Below are 16,596 nucleotides of genomic sequence, written 5' to 3' on the forward strand. Positions count from 1 at the left end.
ATCAATGTGTTTTTTTGGAGGACTATACACTAGTATGTCATCAAAACACATTAATACAAATTTCCTTAAATAAGGACCAAACACATTACTCATCAAGGATAACAGGTGTATTGCTAAGGCCAAAGGGAGTTACCTTGAATTTATATTGGCCTTGGTGGGTTTTGAAAGCCATTTTAGGGTTATCTTCCTCTTTGATCTAATTTGCCAATAGCTTGATATTAAATCAATCTTAAAGGAGTACTCAACCCCCTTTAGTTCATCCAATAAGTCATCAACCATTATGATTGGAAATTTATTTTTCACCCTCATAATATTGACTACATATGACACGAAATTTCTCCACTGATTTTTTCTAGTCGAGCCTATTTGACCATCGTACATTGTTAGCATTAGGAAATGAAATAATCAGGAATCTCTTACAAACTCCAATAATTTTGATGCTGAATTGCTTGTAATCAATGCATAACCTTCAAGATTAGTCCTCTTTCCTTGCTAACATGTATGCTGAAGTAAAAAGACTAAAGCTAGTCTGTATCATAGAAGCAGTAAGCATCTCAAATATTTGCCTTCCTATCTCGGCCCTTTGGTAGTATGAAAACCTTTAAGATCTTTGTTCAATTAAGTGTTGTTAAAGATTTAATGTTAGAGTGACTAAAATAAACACACCTTAAAAATTAAGTCACCAACTGGATAGTTTATTCTTTTTATCCTAAAACAGTGATGAATTACTAAACAAACAAATATTTTAGTTAAAAAAATAAGCAAATATCTTTTTTCTTAAAATGAATCCTCATTGCTGTTGAAAGGCCATTTTGTCCACAAATACCAAAAATATCTATCTTCAATCAATTCATCGGTTTCTTAGCATTGCGCAACACTGCAACTCCCACCCGCCTTCTTTCACTCTCACACTACATATGGGGTTGGCTTCAGCCACCACCATCTCCTCCTCCTCCTCCTCCTCCTTGCTCTCCGCCTCCCTATGCCCTGCCAGAAGAGGCTTTCTTCCGCCCTGCCATCATCACTTCTTCTTCCTCTCAACTTTTGTACGGTTCAATCATTTTTTATCCCTTTTCAGCTCTCTTTATATTATTTAATAATTGTATCCAACTGTGTCCGACTGAACTTGAAAACCAAAGCTAAAATAAAACTTTGTTAGGGACAATGTGTTTGGTTTCTTTTATCACAAAGAAATAGAGAATTAGACATCAATTAGGGAAAGGCTTAAGGCTTAGGGATTGATTGCATATCCTTGTAATTTTTCATCCAACAAGACAAACCCTTTTACCTTGTTTAATGTTTTAATATCCAAAAAAACTATGAGGCCATGCAGTTGTTTCTCAAATTGATCATATATAAGTAACTGACTATAAAGTTTCAGTTTATGTTCAGAGTAAATGCAATTTGAATTGGAAAAGATCATCAGGAAAGAAGAGAGGTGAAAGAGTAAGGTGTAGTGCAGTGGGAGTGGGAGTGGGAGTGGAAGATGAAGCATGTGAATTAGTGAATGGAGTTGAGCTTTCAATTGGGGAAGGAGATGATAACATCCAAGCTTATCTCTTTAAGGCAGTGAAGAACAATAATGGAGCAGGTGTTTTGCTTTTATCTGATATCTTTGGGTTTCAAGATTCAGCCACAAGAGATTTTGCATACCAAGTTGCCTGCCATGGTTACAAGTATGATTCTTAACCTTGTAACCCCTTAAGTCTTATTTTATTTGCTTATTGACCCTTCTTTCCATTATATGGCTGTGAACCTGTGAACTCTACTTAGATTTGAGGTGTGTATTAATTCTTCCTTTTTGTTTACTCATATTCTTATATGAAACTGCAGTGTCCTTGTTCCAGACCTATTTCGTGGTGACCCCTGGGAAAAGGGCCGACCAAAACCAATGTTTGAACAATGGCTGGCTAGCCAAGACCCTCAGAGGGTTGCAAATGACATAGCAACCTCAACAAAATGGATGGTTGATGAATTTAGAGCTGCAGGAATTTCAAAGAAACTTGGTATCATTGGATTTTGCTTTGGAGGTGGCCGTGTGATCGATGTTTTAGCCGCTGACCAGGGTGCTTGTTTTAGCACTGCTGTCTCATTCTATGGGACCAGGATGGATCTGGCAGCGGCATCTAAAATAAAGGTGCCTGTGTTGTTCATTTCAGGGGATGATGACCTACTCTGTCCGATTGGTGTTTTGAGCAAGTTTGAGAAGATCATTGGCAACGGCTCTAGGGTTGTAATCTTCGAAGGAAGAGGTCATGCCTTTGCCCATCGACCAGGATCTACAGAAGAGGATGCAGATGCTGAGCAGGCATTTACCTTGATGAGGAATTGGCTTCATGATGGCCTACTCGTAAACAGTTGAGCGCATCTATGTTCATTGGTTATCTTACAGGGTGCTTAAGGTAGAATTGGTGCATCTTTCTGGCAATACTCTGAACAAGCAATTTGTTCTTGAGGATGCTCATGCCCATTGATGTATATACGCTAATTAATGTCGTTTTTCATCTCTTTTATATTACAAGAATTTTCAGGATAACCTTTTTAACTTTTGGGGGTTTAATTCATGATTGTGAATAGGTGAAAGGTCGTAGAGATTAAGATCCAGATTAAGACTTGCTAGATATCAGCTACATGAATTAATTGAGCTAAGCTCAAGATTAGGTGAAACTCAATCCTGAAGGGTAAATGCATCTCAAATGAACAGATTCAGAGTGGAAGATCCCAATTTTCAGTTTGCATCAATAGAATGATGCAAGATTTTAGCATTTTTTTGCATAGAAAAATTATAATAGAGGGCAAACTAGAAGCACCCAGATTGAGACTTGAAAAGAAATTGCTGCATCTGTATCTAAACTGCAAACATGTTGGCATTTCATTTAGCATATTCATCCTAACGAAGAATTCAACTGAAACCCAACTCAACTTACCAGTTTCAGAGTTAAAACTAAAAGCTCAAAATAGCAATCAGGTTTGGATGCAGAGAAAACTGGTTCAGCTTGATCCTAACCAAACTAGACAAGTCTCAAACTAGGACTTAAACCCTCAACTTATGGACTGGTAGCTTTAAACCCATCTAGTATTTATTTGTTCTGTTCTTTCCAACGACTCATGAAAGAGCATTCAATCTTAGCTTCTTAGCTTTAACTTCTAACAAAGGCAAAGATAACTGACATAATTCAGGTGCTGAGGCTAAGCTCGTTCTATTTTGGACATAGTTGAAGTAAGCTCCAAGGTTATGTTAGGATTTAAGATGACAAAAAATGGAAAGGGTGGAACAATAATTTGTTTGTGCAGTGTGGTTTCTGGATGGCTAACTGCACAGCCCACAATCCTAACTCTGGTTTAAGCAACTCAAACCTAAGTTCAAAAGCTAGCTTGTAAGGTAAATAGTTCAATAATTCATGAAACATGGTACAACAAGCAAAATAGCGAAACGGGCAAGGAACATAGTTATGATACCAAGCTAAAGAAGCTCCAACCCAATCTCAAAAGCTAGCTTCTAGGGCAGAGAGTTCAACTAGGGCAGGAGAAGAAATAAAGAAAAGATAGGGACAAAATATGACCTACACATGCATCCTTAATTTTTCCATGACATGAGGCAGCTGAAAAAGAACTCTAGATATCAACACACGGCAGATAAATCAAGTCCAACTCTCAACAATAATCACGCAAAATGCAGGACTGCAACAGAAGTATTTGTTTTTATTTTTCCGCTTCAAATTGTGTTTACTCATTTGATAGAATTACATAATAAAAGATAATGTGATCCATAACAAACTTTTGGTGCAACAAGTTAATTGTTTACCCACCAACATATAATCTTAGAGGAACTTCAACAACATCAACTCACTCCACTTGCTCCTGGAAAAAGAAATGAGAACTAAATTAACTTTCTTATAGAGATTCTTGAAACATATAATATGTAGAATAATATTGAAATAAACTAAAATTTAGAAGCATCCTCGCTATGCAGATTTTTGAGAAAGTTAGAACTTAATAGACCAGACTGTAAAAGTGTCAGAAAAATCAACAACATCTACTCTGGACAAGAATAGTTGCCCTAAACTGCCAAGGCTCTATGCAAAGATCATCCACTACACTGGGGCCAATAACCAACTAGACATTTTCACCTGCGAAATTGGTTATGCTTGGGCACTGGCAAAAAATATTTTTTCCCCTTGCAGCAGCAGATTTTTTCCACACAACTTTCCCATCAAAATGCCTTTCGTAAAAGTTTAAAACATTTCAGCTAAGCAATAATTTATACTAGAGACCTCCAGTCCCTATTCAAATATAAGTTGATCTGATGCCCATGTTTTTGCATAGATGGGCGCGGGTGGAGTACTCCATAAAAATCTGAACACCCCCTTCAATTTTCAACCTATAGGTCGTTATATTTTATTTTAAAAGGGCTACTCAAAGGTCAAGGGCCTATGAGTAGGGCGTACTCTAGGTGAAAAACAATTAATAACTGGATGGTTTATGACATTTTAAGCAATTATCCAAGAAAAGCTCAATAAAAGTCGTTTCAGCTCAGTAATTGAAATATATGCCAATGCCCATATTTGATTCATCAGCATCACAGTTTCACTTTCCACAATATTTCAGTTTATATATATATGTATCTAATTCTAGTCATTGTTATAAGAAATTAACCTACGAAAAAAGTTCACTCATCATCACCATTTTTTTAATTCAGATTGATTACTCCTAGATGGCTCTAATAAAGTTGGTTGAGTGTGAGCGTTGAAGTTGACGATCACAAAATCAGTTAGCAGGCATTCATAACCTAACCCAGAATGACCCCACCAGTGCTGATGCATATCCTCTCATTTAATACCTTGAGATGACTGTTGATAGGTTGAAGAAAATTTTAACATTTGTAAAGGACAAAGGATTACACCGAACAATTAAAACATGAATGTGCAACCTAGAAAAAGAAAGAGTCCAGAAGATTAAATCCATAGTTCGATAAAACATTAGTCCAACCTTGGGTGCAGGAGCATCATCAAGTTTAGGAGGAGCCAACTTCGGAGAATATCCACCAAAAAGACTAGAACAATCAGTGTATGCAGATCCAATCCCAATCCCAGCACCAAAAGCTACAGATGCCCATCGAGTCACTGGACTCCCTGGCATGACAAATCAAAGTTATGAATTCAAGGAAGGGTTAAGGAAGACATGCAAAGCAGAAAGCACAAAAACGGAAAGGCTTGATAGCGACAATGCCTGGAAATACGAGTACTAGAAGAAAACTGAAGCAATTCAAAATGGAAGAACTCAGTTTACTTTGTCCACGGCTTAGATTAACATCTAGTAAAAAGTTAAAATGCATAATCACTTCAACCGTTTAGGCTTTGCTTGGTAGCATTGATGATTGAAGGTGGCTATGAGTCATAAATCATAAACAGTTCCTTTCCACTCTCCCCACAAAGCAAAGCCTTAATCAAGTTCCTCGTCATTTCTAGGCGATTTACAACAAAGGCAAAAAGGAGCTACTTCTGGTGTTGGAATATAAGGTGAATCAAAACCAACATGCAGGGATGCAAGGTTCTCCTTAAGAAAGCCACTTGGTCTCAAACGTTGCCACTTAAATGGATAGTAAAGTGTACAACACAAATGTAAATAGCAGCCATAGCACGATATTATGGCTGCCATTTGCATTTGTGGCTCTCTTTGCCACCAGTATTCACTGTAGATATTTGCTGCAATTGAGTGTAGTAATATACATCGCACTCGCAACCAATAAACACAACACATCCATCCAAAAAAGTATCCACGACTGCAATTTAAATCCCTACATATTTTGGACATGTATATACATCATATTTACATTAACATCTACAGCTATGAATATAGAGCAGGCGCATATATAACTGGAGGAGCCAACGCTGCCGAGTGCAGAACAACATAGAAACAACTAGAAGAAAGATAAAAAGTGGATATGAGAAAACAAAATTTGTAGAACCAATTAGGCTAATCTGCAATGGGGCAAATCGAAAACAACATATCTTAAAAGGAGAAAGAAATAAGGGAAAGAGAACAAACTGAAGAAAAGGAGGCCACCAAAAGCGCCAGCCAAGGATGAATAAACGAAGCGGCGGAGAGTAAGATCGATGCAGGCGTCCCATTTTGCGTTCATGTCATACTTTGACGGCGTCAATTCCTTGTTTTCCCCCATTTCAGAGCCTTATGCAGTACAACTATTACTTTCGTTATTTCTTGGAATTTTTGCTCAGATTTCCTTCTTTTTACTTTGTCTTCGTTTGATTCTCCTTTTGTTTTCTGGGTAATCTGCCGCAATGCCTCTCACATATGTACCGCTTGTTTTTCCTTTTTCTTTTCAACTTACAGCATCCATCGATAAAATGGGATCAAGAACAGCAAGGGCCCAAAAAAGCCCAATAATAGAAATGTCTCAAAATAGCTCAAAAGATGCAATAATAGAAACAAGGTCCAAACAAGCCCAGCCCCCATAATATTCAACTGTTTCACCCTTGCTGTCATCAGAGTAGGCGGGAAAGGAAGTGCCAAAGGATGTTGGGGCAGTAGAGATGCAAGAGGGCCGCACCGGTTGTCAGCATAAATGCCTTCGGCAGGAGACCACGCCTCTGCCAAACTCAAAAAAAGGCGTTATCGACCACCGTTGAAGCTAGTCATGAGCAGCAACAAAAGAGACCCATTAGCCATGAAAATGGCCTCAGCCGCTAATAGAAATAGAGTTTGTGTGACGAAACCCAAGGACTATCAAGCTTCGACCAACGAGGAACTTAAGCGGCGGCGGCCCCATATATGCCCCTCAAAAAAATAATAATGGCTAATAGGAGATACAATTGAGAAAGAATTATCACTTTTAAAAGGAATATATGTAATGATAAAGCTCTCACAATTATAGAATACCACCTAAAAGAAAAATAAGAATTGAACCTACAAGTGTTTACTAGTGAAAAAGAGAATAACAATAAGAAATAATTGAATTTTGTTCTTAATCTTTGTGAGCTTGTTTATTATATTCTTGAGAGTGTCCTTGAACCATATTTGTACCTTTTTATTGGTTTTTAGATGTTTGGAGCTATTGGAAGGAGTTTTTAGGTGTTGGAAGTATTAATTTTACACATTTAATGGAGTTTGCAAGCTTATGTCTCGAGACAAAGAAGGGGTGTCTTTAGACAGTATGAACAAAATATGACCGTTAGAGCATTAAGTCTCGAGTCAAAACATGCATGTCTCGGGACATCAAGGGTACTTCGATGGTTTATGTCTCAAGAAAAACAAGCTTATACCTCGAGACATGGCTTGTTGTCTCGAGACAATGCTTCTTTAGAGCAATTTTGTGGCACTCAGCACCTGATCTAGAGGGCAGATTTGAATGCGAGATGTCACATATGTTGTCAAAGCAACTTAGACTATTATAATTCATTACCTCAAGTTAAATGATGTATTTTTAAAACCTTTTATTTTATAAAAACAAGGATAATAGATAATTTCAAATATATGATTTAAAATCAAGTTTAAGATGTCAAAAGTACATACCAAATACTTTCAAACTTAGTGAACATAAGACATGTTAAAGAGTTACCACTTGCAAGCAACATTTCTTCCTAAGAATATACTTGAATTGAGTCATTCATCAATTTAAAAGATGCTCATCATATAGGCGTACACAAGCAATCTTAAATCATACAAGGACATGGAAACCAATACATACCAATATATACTCACATAATCATGATATTCCAACTAGCCAAAATTAATCTATGAAGACTCATAAGACCTTAAGACTTCAATACATGCCATTTACTAATAGTTTCGAAACGAACATTACAACCACTTGATTGAGTTAAGATATGAGACTTTGAATGTCGTTGGACTTCAAGATCAATTCAAAATGCCTATTTAGTATATTTGTAACACCCCGATACCTGACCCGATCGTTAGGTCTGAATTATGAGACGTTGCATTTATTGCTGAAGCAACTACGATTAAAGCATAACCAATTCATAGCAGTCAATAATTAAAATTCAATTAAAACATACATTCGACATGAAATAGAGTCAATTTTGGGTGTTACACAAGCTTATGTAAGCTCTAAAGCTAACCCAAGATAGAAATAGAGTCAATTCCAAATCGTGACGTCTATAAACAATTTGTCACGTCATGATGTTAGGCCACTTGACGTGTAACAACCCAATTTTCAGTGGTGTCAGAAATAGTGGTTCGAAACTACTAAATCCGACAAGTAAGCTTGTAAATTTTATTATATAGTGTTTATGAGTCGATTATGAATTTAGGAAGGCTTATGAATTAGTGAATTATGCTTTAGAAATATTTGTTAGATTAATTGGTTTTGAAAACGAGGTATCGAGACCTCGATTTTATAAACCGAGCTGTAAATATTTTTATAAATATTTACGGGTGTCATTAAGATAGTATTAAAGTTTCGTTAGAAAATTTTAACGTTTCGATAGTTAATTAACTAAAAAGAACTAAATTGAAAAAGGTGCAAAACTTGCTAATTAAAGAAATAGTGATTAAATGGCTTAATTAATGAACAAAGGAGGACCTAAGAAGCAGTTATGCCTAAAATAAAGGCATGAGGTGACATAAGCAGAAAAGAAAACAAAAATCATGTGATTAAAGGGCAAAATTGTAAATTTTGTGAAATTAACTTAAATAAATTGAATTCTAAATTTTTCTAGGCTATTCTTCTTCAATTTATCAGCCAAAAATGCCATAGGAGAAGTTTTTAAGCTGGTTTTATTTATTTTACTTCATGTAAGTTCAATTCTTACTTTTTTTCCTTGAAATTTTTGTGTTTTTAAGACTTCTACAATAAGGTCCAACTACTTATTTCATTAGTTGTTGATTTCATGGATAAATTTGAGAGTTACCATTGATGAGTGTTGAATTTTATGATGAATTCACATGGAATTGAAGCTCTAATTTTGTTCTATGATGATTTTATCAAGTAATTTCAATAGAAATTGATTTTAGGACTAAATTATGAAAAGATTAAATTTTAGGGTTTTGTATTAAATTATATTCATCAAAGGCTGTGTAATAGCTTAGAATATTTAGATAAAATGTTAATTGAGAAAAATTAGCTTATTTGATGGGCTAATTGCTGAGGGACTAAATTGTAAAAATTGTAAAAGTTGGGATAATTTGCAATTTCAAAAATTGAGGGATATAAATTGTGAAGTGAATTAGAATTGAAATATATACTGATGAATTAATAATTTTATATTTTATATCAAGAGCCCGCAGATCAACGAGAAATAGAAAAATTAGCAGAGTAGTCCCTAACTACTACAAACTTACAATTTAGCTCAGGTAAGTTTGTATGGTTAAATTTTAATGTTATGTGTTAATTGATGAATGATATTTTGTATTTATTCGTAACATTTGTTGAAAATAAAATTATTATTAAATTTATGAAATTGAATCAAGTGTTCAAAGAGAACAGAATGCAGGATTGAGCACAATTGTTCAGTGCAAAAGAGGAATTAACAGCAAAATTACCCAAGTAAATCGAGGTTCAACATTTTTGGGAACTCTCGTGTTTTCTTTTTGTTTAGCTCTAATGAGCTTTAGTTAAATGATATGAGTTTCAGATTAACCCTTTTGGGTTTCAGTTTAGCTCTTTTGAGCTTTAGTTTAACCCTAATGGGCTTCAATTTAGCTATTCTTAGCTTCAGATTAACCCTTATGGGTTTCCGTTCAGCTCCAATGAGTTCCGTTCAACCCTTACGGGTTTCTGTTTAGCACTTATGTGCTTCTGTGCAGCCTTCGGGCTTCTGTTTACGATGTACTCAAATCCGTAAGAAATTCTCTGGTTTGATAAGGATTGGTAAGTGCTACATGAAATTAATGTGGAAGATTTTAAGTTATTATTGATATTGAGCTCAAATAAATGAATTCATCAATTGAGTTGTGATTGGTAGGAAATGTTTATGAAATGATTTACCTAAATAAATTATTATAGTATGTTCGGTAGGATTTATGTTAAAGCCAACGAACTTACTAAGCTTCATTAAGCTTACTTGTGTTGTTTAATGTTCTTTGTAGATTTTTAAGAAGTTCAGAGGATCGAATCAACACGTCAGGTCACACCATCCAGCTGCTCTGGTAGATTTTGTTATACATTTTATGGTTTATATGGCATGTCTAGGGCTGGATTGGAAAAGAGCTAAATTTGAAGTATGGTTGTGAATTATATATATATATGTTTGTATGCATGTGTTTAGTAGTAGATTTTGGTAAATTAATGAATTGAGTTATTTTGGTAGGTTTAGGTAATTGAGTTTTGTGTTGATATATTATGTTTAAAACATGATTTTTGGTTTGTGTTGAATGTTTGATTGGGGCTATTTGATGTATTAAAATGTTGTGTATAGGTTGATATAAAAAAGGGTGAGAAAAGTGGCCTTAAAATGGCCTATTTTGGTCCACACAGGTAGAGACACGGGCGTGTGTCTCAACCGTGTGTGACACATGGCCTGGAACATGGGCGTGTAGTCTAGCCGTGTGTCCTCTACACCTTGAATTTCAAAACAGAATACCTAGGTTTTTACACACGGCCTAGCACATGGGTGTGTAGCTTCACCGTGTGATCCCTGCACCTTTCATACGGCCTATCACACGGGCATGTGGATGGTCGTGTGACCCAAGTCAGAGAGTTACACAGGTAAGGACATGGGCTGGGACACGGCCTTGTGCCTCACATCGAATGCCCACACGGCCTAAGACAAGGGCGTATCACCTGACACGGCCGACCACACGGGTGTGTGTCCCCTGTTCCTAAGAAAATTATTGAGATTTAGGGAAAATTTTCTTGAGTATCTGGCTTAGTCCCAATTCACTTCTAAGGAGTATATTGGGCCTTGAGGGCCCATTTAAGGGACAATATGAGTGTTATATGATTGATTCTTGATATGAATAATAAAGGTTGTGAAATGTTCGTAATTAATCTGTAAAGTTTGGTAATGCTTCGTAACCTTATTTGGGCGACGAATAAGGGTTAGGGGTGTTACATTTATTGGTATTAGAGCTCGGTTTAGTCGATTCTTGGAACAAATATAGTGTATAAAGTGTCTACAAATACATGACATATAAATCTGTGATAGTGTGATGTGTAAGATCCGATCTAACCCTTGTTTTTCTTATAGATTATAAAGATGTCAGATAGATCTGAACATACTGATGATGATAAGGCCAATAGTAGAGTACAATCATCTGAACATGGGATAAGCAGTAACATCTCAATTCATCCAGCTCAAGAACAAGAACTTAAAAACATGTTTTATGGGTTTATGAATCAGTGGTTTAATGAATATATACAAGAGAGAAATCAAGCTCAACAACCTCCTCCCCCTACTGCATCGTCTGAAATGCCTCCAGTTGCACCTCTCCCTCATCCAGTGATTAAATCCAATAAACGTACTACAATCGAAAAACTTAGAAAATGTGGGGCCAAAAAATTTCAAGGTAGGTCAGATGATGATCTTGTCAAAGCTGAGTACTGGCTTCAAAACACAATAAGAGTTTTTGAGGAATTAGCTTGTTCTTCCAAAGATTATCTGAGATATGTTGTGTCACTACTAAAAGAAAAAGCTTATAATTGGTGAATGACTATAGTAGCCGTGGTGCCGAAAGAGAAAATCACTTGGGAATTCTTCCAGAGTGAATTTAAAAAGAAATATGTTGGCAAGAGAGATTTGGATAAAAAGAAGAGGGAATTCCTTGACTTACGACAAGGAAATCGGTCAGTAGCTAAATACAAGAGGGAATTTGTATACCTCAGCAAATATTCCCAAGAAATTGCACCAATCAAAAGAGAAATGTGTATTCAGTTTGAGGAATGACTGAATGATGAAATCAAAATGATGATTGGGGGCATAAAAATACGAGAATTTGTTGTTTTGTCAGATCGTGCTCAGAAATTGAAAGAGGTATATAAAAGAAAATTGCAGAGAGACAGAAGGAATAAAGAATCTTACAAGAGAAGTTCCTCCAAGTCATTTTCAGCTGCAACTGCGAAAAAGTCTAGAGATGATTTCAGTCGAGCCACCCCAATGCCGGAACGATCAAATAAAAATAAAGTGATTCAACAAGATTTCAGGGTAACTATTAGACCTGCGATTAGTGTGGGCAGTATACATAATGCTCCTAGGCCTAAATGCAAATATTGTAGAAAATATCATCAGGGTGAGTGCAGAGGTAAGGCGGGGGCTTGTTATAAATGTGAAGCCACTGATCATTTTATTTGAAACTACACTCAGTTGCAAAGAGAGGAAGAAGAGCAAAAAGAGAAACAGATGGCCACTTCCCAAAGTAAACATTCGGGCCAAAATAGTACTGCTGGGACTACTCGTTCGATAATGAAAGATTCTGCTGCCCGGTCAGAGGCTAGGGCACCTACACGTACTTATGCCATCCGAGCGAGGGAGGAAGTTATGGCTCCGGACGTGATTGCTGGTATATTCTATCTTTTTGATGATATTGTATATGCATTGATTGACCTTGGGTCTACTCATTCTTATATTTGCACTGCATTAGTAACAAAAAAGAAAATGTCTGTTGAGTCTACTGGTTATGCTATTCAAGTCACTAATCCATTAGACCAAAGTGTGATAGTTAATTTAGTGTGTCAAAATTGTCCACTGAAAGTAAAAAGCTGTGAATTCCCCGCTGATTTGATGTTGCTACCCTTTCGGGAATTTGATGTTATTCTAGGAATGGATTGTTTAACGAAGCATAATGTTGTAGTAAATTGTCGAGAGAAACGTATTGACTTGAAATGTCAGACAAGGGAGATAATTTCGGTTGGGTCAGAGAATTCAAATGATACTGTTAGAATTATTTCAGCTTTTTCTGCTTAGAGATTATTGCGTAAAGTTAATGAGGCATTTTTAGCCTACATTCTTGATACTTGAGATTCTGAATCAAAGTTAGAACAGTTACCAGTCGTTAATGAGTTTGTTGATGTGTTTCCTGAGGAATTGTCGGGTTTACCACCTGATCGTGAAGTCGAATTTGTAATTAATGTGATCCTGGGAACAACTCCTATATCAATGACACCATATCGTATGGCATCGGCTGAGTCAAAAGAGTTAAAGACATAATTGTAAGAGTTTTTAGACAATGGGTTCATCAGGCCGAGTTTGTCACCTTGGGGTGCACCTGTCTTATTTTTGAAAAAGAAAGACGGTTCTTTGAGACTGTGTATAAACTACAAACAGTTGAATAAGGTCACAATTAAAAATAAATATCCTTTGCCTCATATTGATGATTTTTTGACCAACTGAAAGGTGCTGCAGTATTATCAGTTGAAAGTTAGAGGGTGTGATGTGTGAAAGACTGCTTTTAGAACTCGGTATGGTCATTATGAGTTTTTGGTAATGCCATTCAGCTTGACTAATCCTCCTGCTACTTTCATGGATTTAATGAATCATATTTTTCAACCTTATTTGGATATATTTTTGGTTGTGTTTATTGATGATATACTAATCCATTCAGAGGTAGAGTCCGAACATACTAAACATTTGAGAATTATGTTACAGATTTTGAGAGAAAAACAGTTATATGCAAAGTTTAGCAAATGTGAACTCTGGCTTCACGAGGTTGGATTTCTGGGTCATATCGTATCAGCTGAAGGAATTTGAGTGGATCCAAGCAAAGTATCTACAGTAGTGAATTGGAAAACTCTAAAGAATATTATAGAAGTGCGAAGTTTGCTAGGTCTAGCAGGTTACTATCGACGTTTTGTCAAGAATTTTTTGATGATTGCTTCACCTTTGACTCAATTGTTACAGAAGAATGTTGAATTTATGTGGTCTGATGAGTGTCAAAAGAGCTTTAATTAGTTAAAGAAGATGTTGACAGAGGCTCTAGTTTTGACTTAGCTAGAATCGAGTGTACCGTGTGTTGTTTATAGTGGTGCGTCTCTGAATGGTTTGGGTTGTAAATTGATGCAGTTAAGAAAAGTGGTGGCTTATGCTTCTCGATAGTTAAAACCGCATAAGAAGAATTATCCTACACATGATCTTGAGTTGGCTGCAACTGTATTTGCTTTAAAGATTTGGAGACACTATTTATACGGCGAGAAGTGTTACGTGTTTACGAATCATAAAAGTTTGAAGTATTTCATGACTCAGATAGAGCTGAATTTGAGACAGAGGCAATGGTTAGAGCTACTTAAAGATTATTATTTAGTTATTGACTATCACTCGGGGATAGTTGCAGATGCACTTAGCCGAAAGCCATCTTTGTTTGCACTTCGAGCAATGAACGCTCATTTGTCTCTTAATGAGGATGGCTCTGTACTAGCAGAATTGAGAACGAAACCTTTGTTCCTCCAACAGATTCGTGAGTTGCAAGATGGGGACCCAAAATTGGTGTTGAAATGACAGATGGTTTGAGACAGGTTGAGTTCAGAGTATAACATTGATGAAAATGGTACGTTGCGTTATTGCAATAGAATTTGTGTTCCAAATAATTCAGATCTGAGAAATGATATTCTTTTTGAAGCTCACAGTAACATGTACTCCATTCATCCGGGTAGTACGAAGATGTATTATGATTTGAAATAGATGTATTGGTGGTCAGGTATGAAACGGGAAATCTGCGAATTTGTAGCAAAGTGTTTGATTTGTCAGCAGGTGAAAGCTGAACATCAGGTACCAACGGTTTTGTTACAACCTGTTATGATTCTTGAGTGAAAGTGAGAGCATGTCACAATGGATTTTGTATCTGGATTACTTGTGACTCTGAAAAAGAATATTCAATCTGGGTGATTATTGATAAATTAACTAAGTCAACACATTTTATCCGGGTCAGGACATATTTTTCACTTAAGAAGTTACCGGAATTGTATAATTAGAAATTATGAGGTTACATAGGGTTCCCACATCTATTATTTCAGATCAGGATCCGAGGCTTACATCGATATTTTGGAGTAAATTACAAGAAGCCCTGGGTACAAAATTAAATTTCAGAATAGCATATCATCTTCAGACTGACGGGCAGACAGAACGAGTAATTCAGATTTTAGAAGATATGTTAAGATGTTGTATACTCGAGTTTGGTGGTAGCTGGGAAAATTATTTACCGTTGGCCGAATTTGCATATAACAACAATTATCAATCAGTATCAAAATGACACCCTTTGAAGCTCTTTATGGGAGGAAATGTAAGACACCATTGTATTGGTTGGGATTGAATGAATCCAAACTAGTGGGAGTCGACTTGATCCAGGAAACTGAAGAAAAAGTTTAGATTATCCAGGAGATTCTAAAACCTGCTTCTGACCGTCAGAAATCATATGTAGATTTGAAAAGAAGAGATATAGATTTTGAGGTTGGTGATCGAGTGTTCTTAAAAGTCTCATCATGGAAGAAAGTATTGTAGTTTGGCAGAAAAGGGAAGCTGAGCCCAAGATTTATTGGACCATACGAAGTTATCGAAAGAATCGACCTAATAACTTATAGATTAGCTCTGCTTCCAGAACTTGAGAAAATTCATAACGTGTTTCATTTATCGATGCTAAGATATTATAGATTTGATCCTTCACACGTGATTCCTTATAGTGAGATTGAACTGCAACCAGATATGACGTATTCGGAAGAACCGATGAGAATTTTAGCTCAAGAGATTAAAGAATTGCGGAATAAACGAGTACCACTAGTAAAAGTATTATGGCACCGTCATCGGTTAGAAGAGGCTACTTGAGAAACAGAGAATCGATGAGATCACAATATCCGAATATATTTCCAGGTAACAAATTTTGAGGATGAAATTTCTTAAAGGAGGGAGAGTTGTAACAGCCCAATTTTCAGTGGTGTCGGAAATAGTAGTTTGAGACCACTAAATTTGACAAGTGAGCTTGTAAATTTTATTATATAGTGTTTATGAGTCGATTATGAATTTAGGAAGGCTTATGAATTAGTGAATATTTTTATAAATATTTACAGAGTGTCATTAAGGTAGTATTAAAATTTCGTTAGAAAATTTTAACGTTTCGATAGTTAATTAACTAAAAAAGACTAAATTGAAAAAGGTGCAAAACTTGCTAATTAAAGAAATAGTGATTAAATGGCTTAATTAATGAACAAAGGAGGACTGAAGGAGTAATTATGCCTAAAATAAAGGCATGAGGCGGCATAAGTAGAAAAGAAAACAAAAATCATGTGATTAAAGGGCAAAATTGTAAATTTTGTGAAATTAACTTAAATAAATTGAATTCTAAACTTTTCTAGGCTATCCTTCTTCAATTTATCAGCCAAAAATGCCACAGGAGAAGGTTTTAAGCTGGTTTTATTTATTTTACTTCATGTAAGTTCAATTCTTGTTTTTTCCTTGAAATTTTTGTGTTTTTAAGACTTCTACAATAAGGTCCAACTACTTATTTCATTAGTTTTTGATTTCATGGATAAATTTGAAAGTCACCATTGATGAGTGCTGAATGTTTATGATGAATTCACATGGAATTAAAACTCTAATTTTTTATATGATGATTTTATCAAGTAATTTCAATAAAATTGATTTTAAGACTAAAATTTGAAAAAGATTAAATCTTAGGGTTTTGTATTAAATTCGC

At 35.8% G+C, this 16,596-nt stretch overlaps 2 protein-coding genes across 3 annotated transcripts; one reads left to right on the forward strand and one right to left on the reverse strand.

Annotated features, from left to right (window-relative positions):
• The first annotated feature begins 809 nt into the window (after window positions 1–809).
• Window positions 810–2,536, forward strand: LOC105783230 (uncharacterized). Of its 2 annotated transcripts, none has more exons than XM_012608562.2 (3): window positions 810–1,046; window positions 1,393–1,676; window positions 1,834–2,536. In XM_012608562.2, exons 1-3 carry the CDS (start codon window positions 918–920, stop codon window positions 2,360–2,362), a joined length of 942 nt encoding a protein of 313 aa, XP_012464016.1. In that variant the 5' UTR covers window positions 810–917; the 3' UTR covers window positions 2,363–2,536. The 2 variants fall into 2 exon arrangements, with proteins under 2 accessions (XP_012464016.1, XP_012464017.1); XM_012608563.2 differs by having other exon boundaries at window positions 835–1,046; window positions 1,382–1,676.
• A 1,146-nt stretch (window positions 2,537–3,682) lies between these two features.
• Window positions 3,683–6,345, reverse strand: LOC105783231 (uncharacterized). Its single transcript, XM_012608564.2, has 3 exons — window positions 6,049–6,345; window positions 4,990–5,132; window positions 3,683–3,861 (listed from the first exon to the last, which is right to left on the reverse strand). Exons 1-3 carry the CDS (start codon window positions 6,179–6,181, stop codon window positions 3,847–3,849), a joined length of 291 nt encoding a protein of 96 aa, XP_012464018.1. The 5' UTR covers window positions 6,182–6,345; the 3' UTR covers window positions 3,683–3,846.
• Window positions 6,346–16,596: the final 10,251 nt, after the last annotated feature.

Source organism: Gossypium raimondii, chromosome 13 (assembly GCF_025698545.1).
Source record: "Gossypium raimondii isolate GPD5lz chromosome 13, ASM2569854v1, whole genome shotgun sequence".
NCBI lineage: Eukaryota > Viridiplantae > Streptophyta > Magnoliopsida > Malvales > Malvaceae > Gossypium > Gossypium raimondii.

What these genes read in the sequence shown, in the direction of transcription:
- LOC105783230 (XM_012608562.2), top strand. Translation starts at nt 918, where the DNA reads ATGGGGTTGGCTTCAGCCACCACCATCTCCTCCTCCTCCTCCTCCTCC. An exon ending in TCTTCTTCCTCTCAACTTTT is followed by an intron (nt 1,047 to 1,392) that starts GTACGGTTCAAT and finishes GTTTATGTTCAG; the next exon opens with AGTAAATGCAATTTGAATTG. An exon ending in GTTGCCTGCCATGGTTACAA is followed by an intron (nt 1,677 to 1,833) that starts GTATGATTCTTA and finishes ATGAAACTGCAG; the next exon opens with TGTCCTTGTTCCAGACCTAT.
- LOC105783231 (XM_012608564.2), bottom strand. Translation starts at nt 6,181, where the DNA reads ATGGGGGAAAACAAGGAATTGACGCCGTCAAAGTATGACATGAACGCA. An exon ending in TGGTGGCCTCCTTTTCTTCA is followed by an intron (nt 5,133 to 6,048) that starts GTTTGTTCTCTT and finishes TTGTCATGCCAG; the next exon opens with GGAGTCCAGTGACTCGATGG.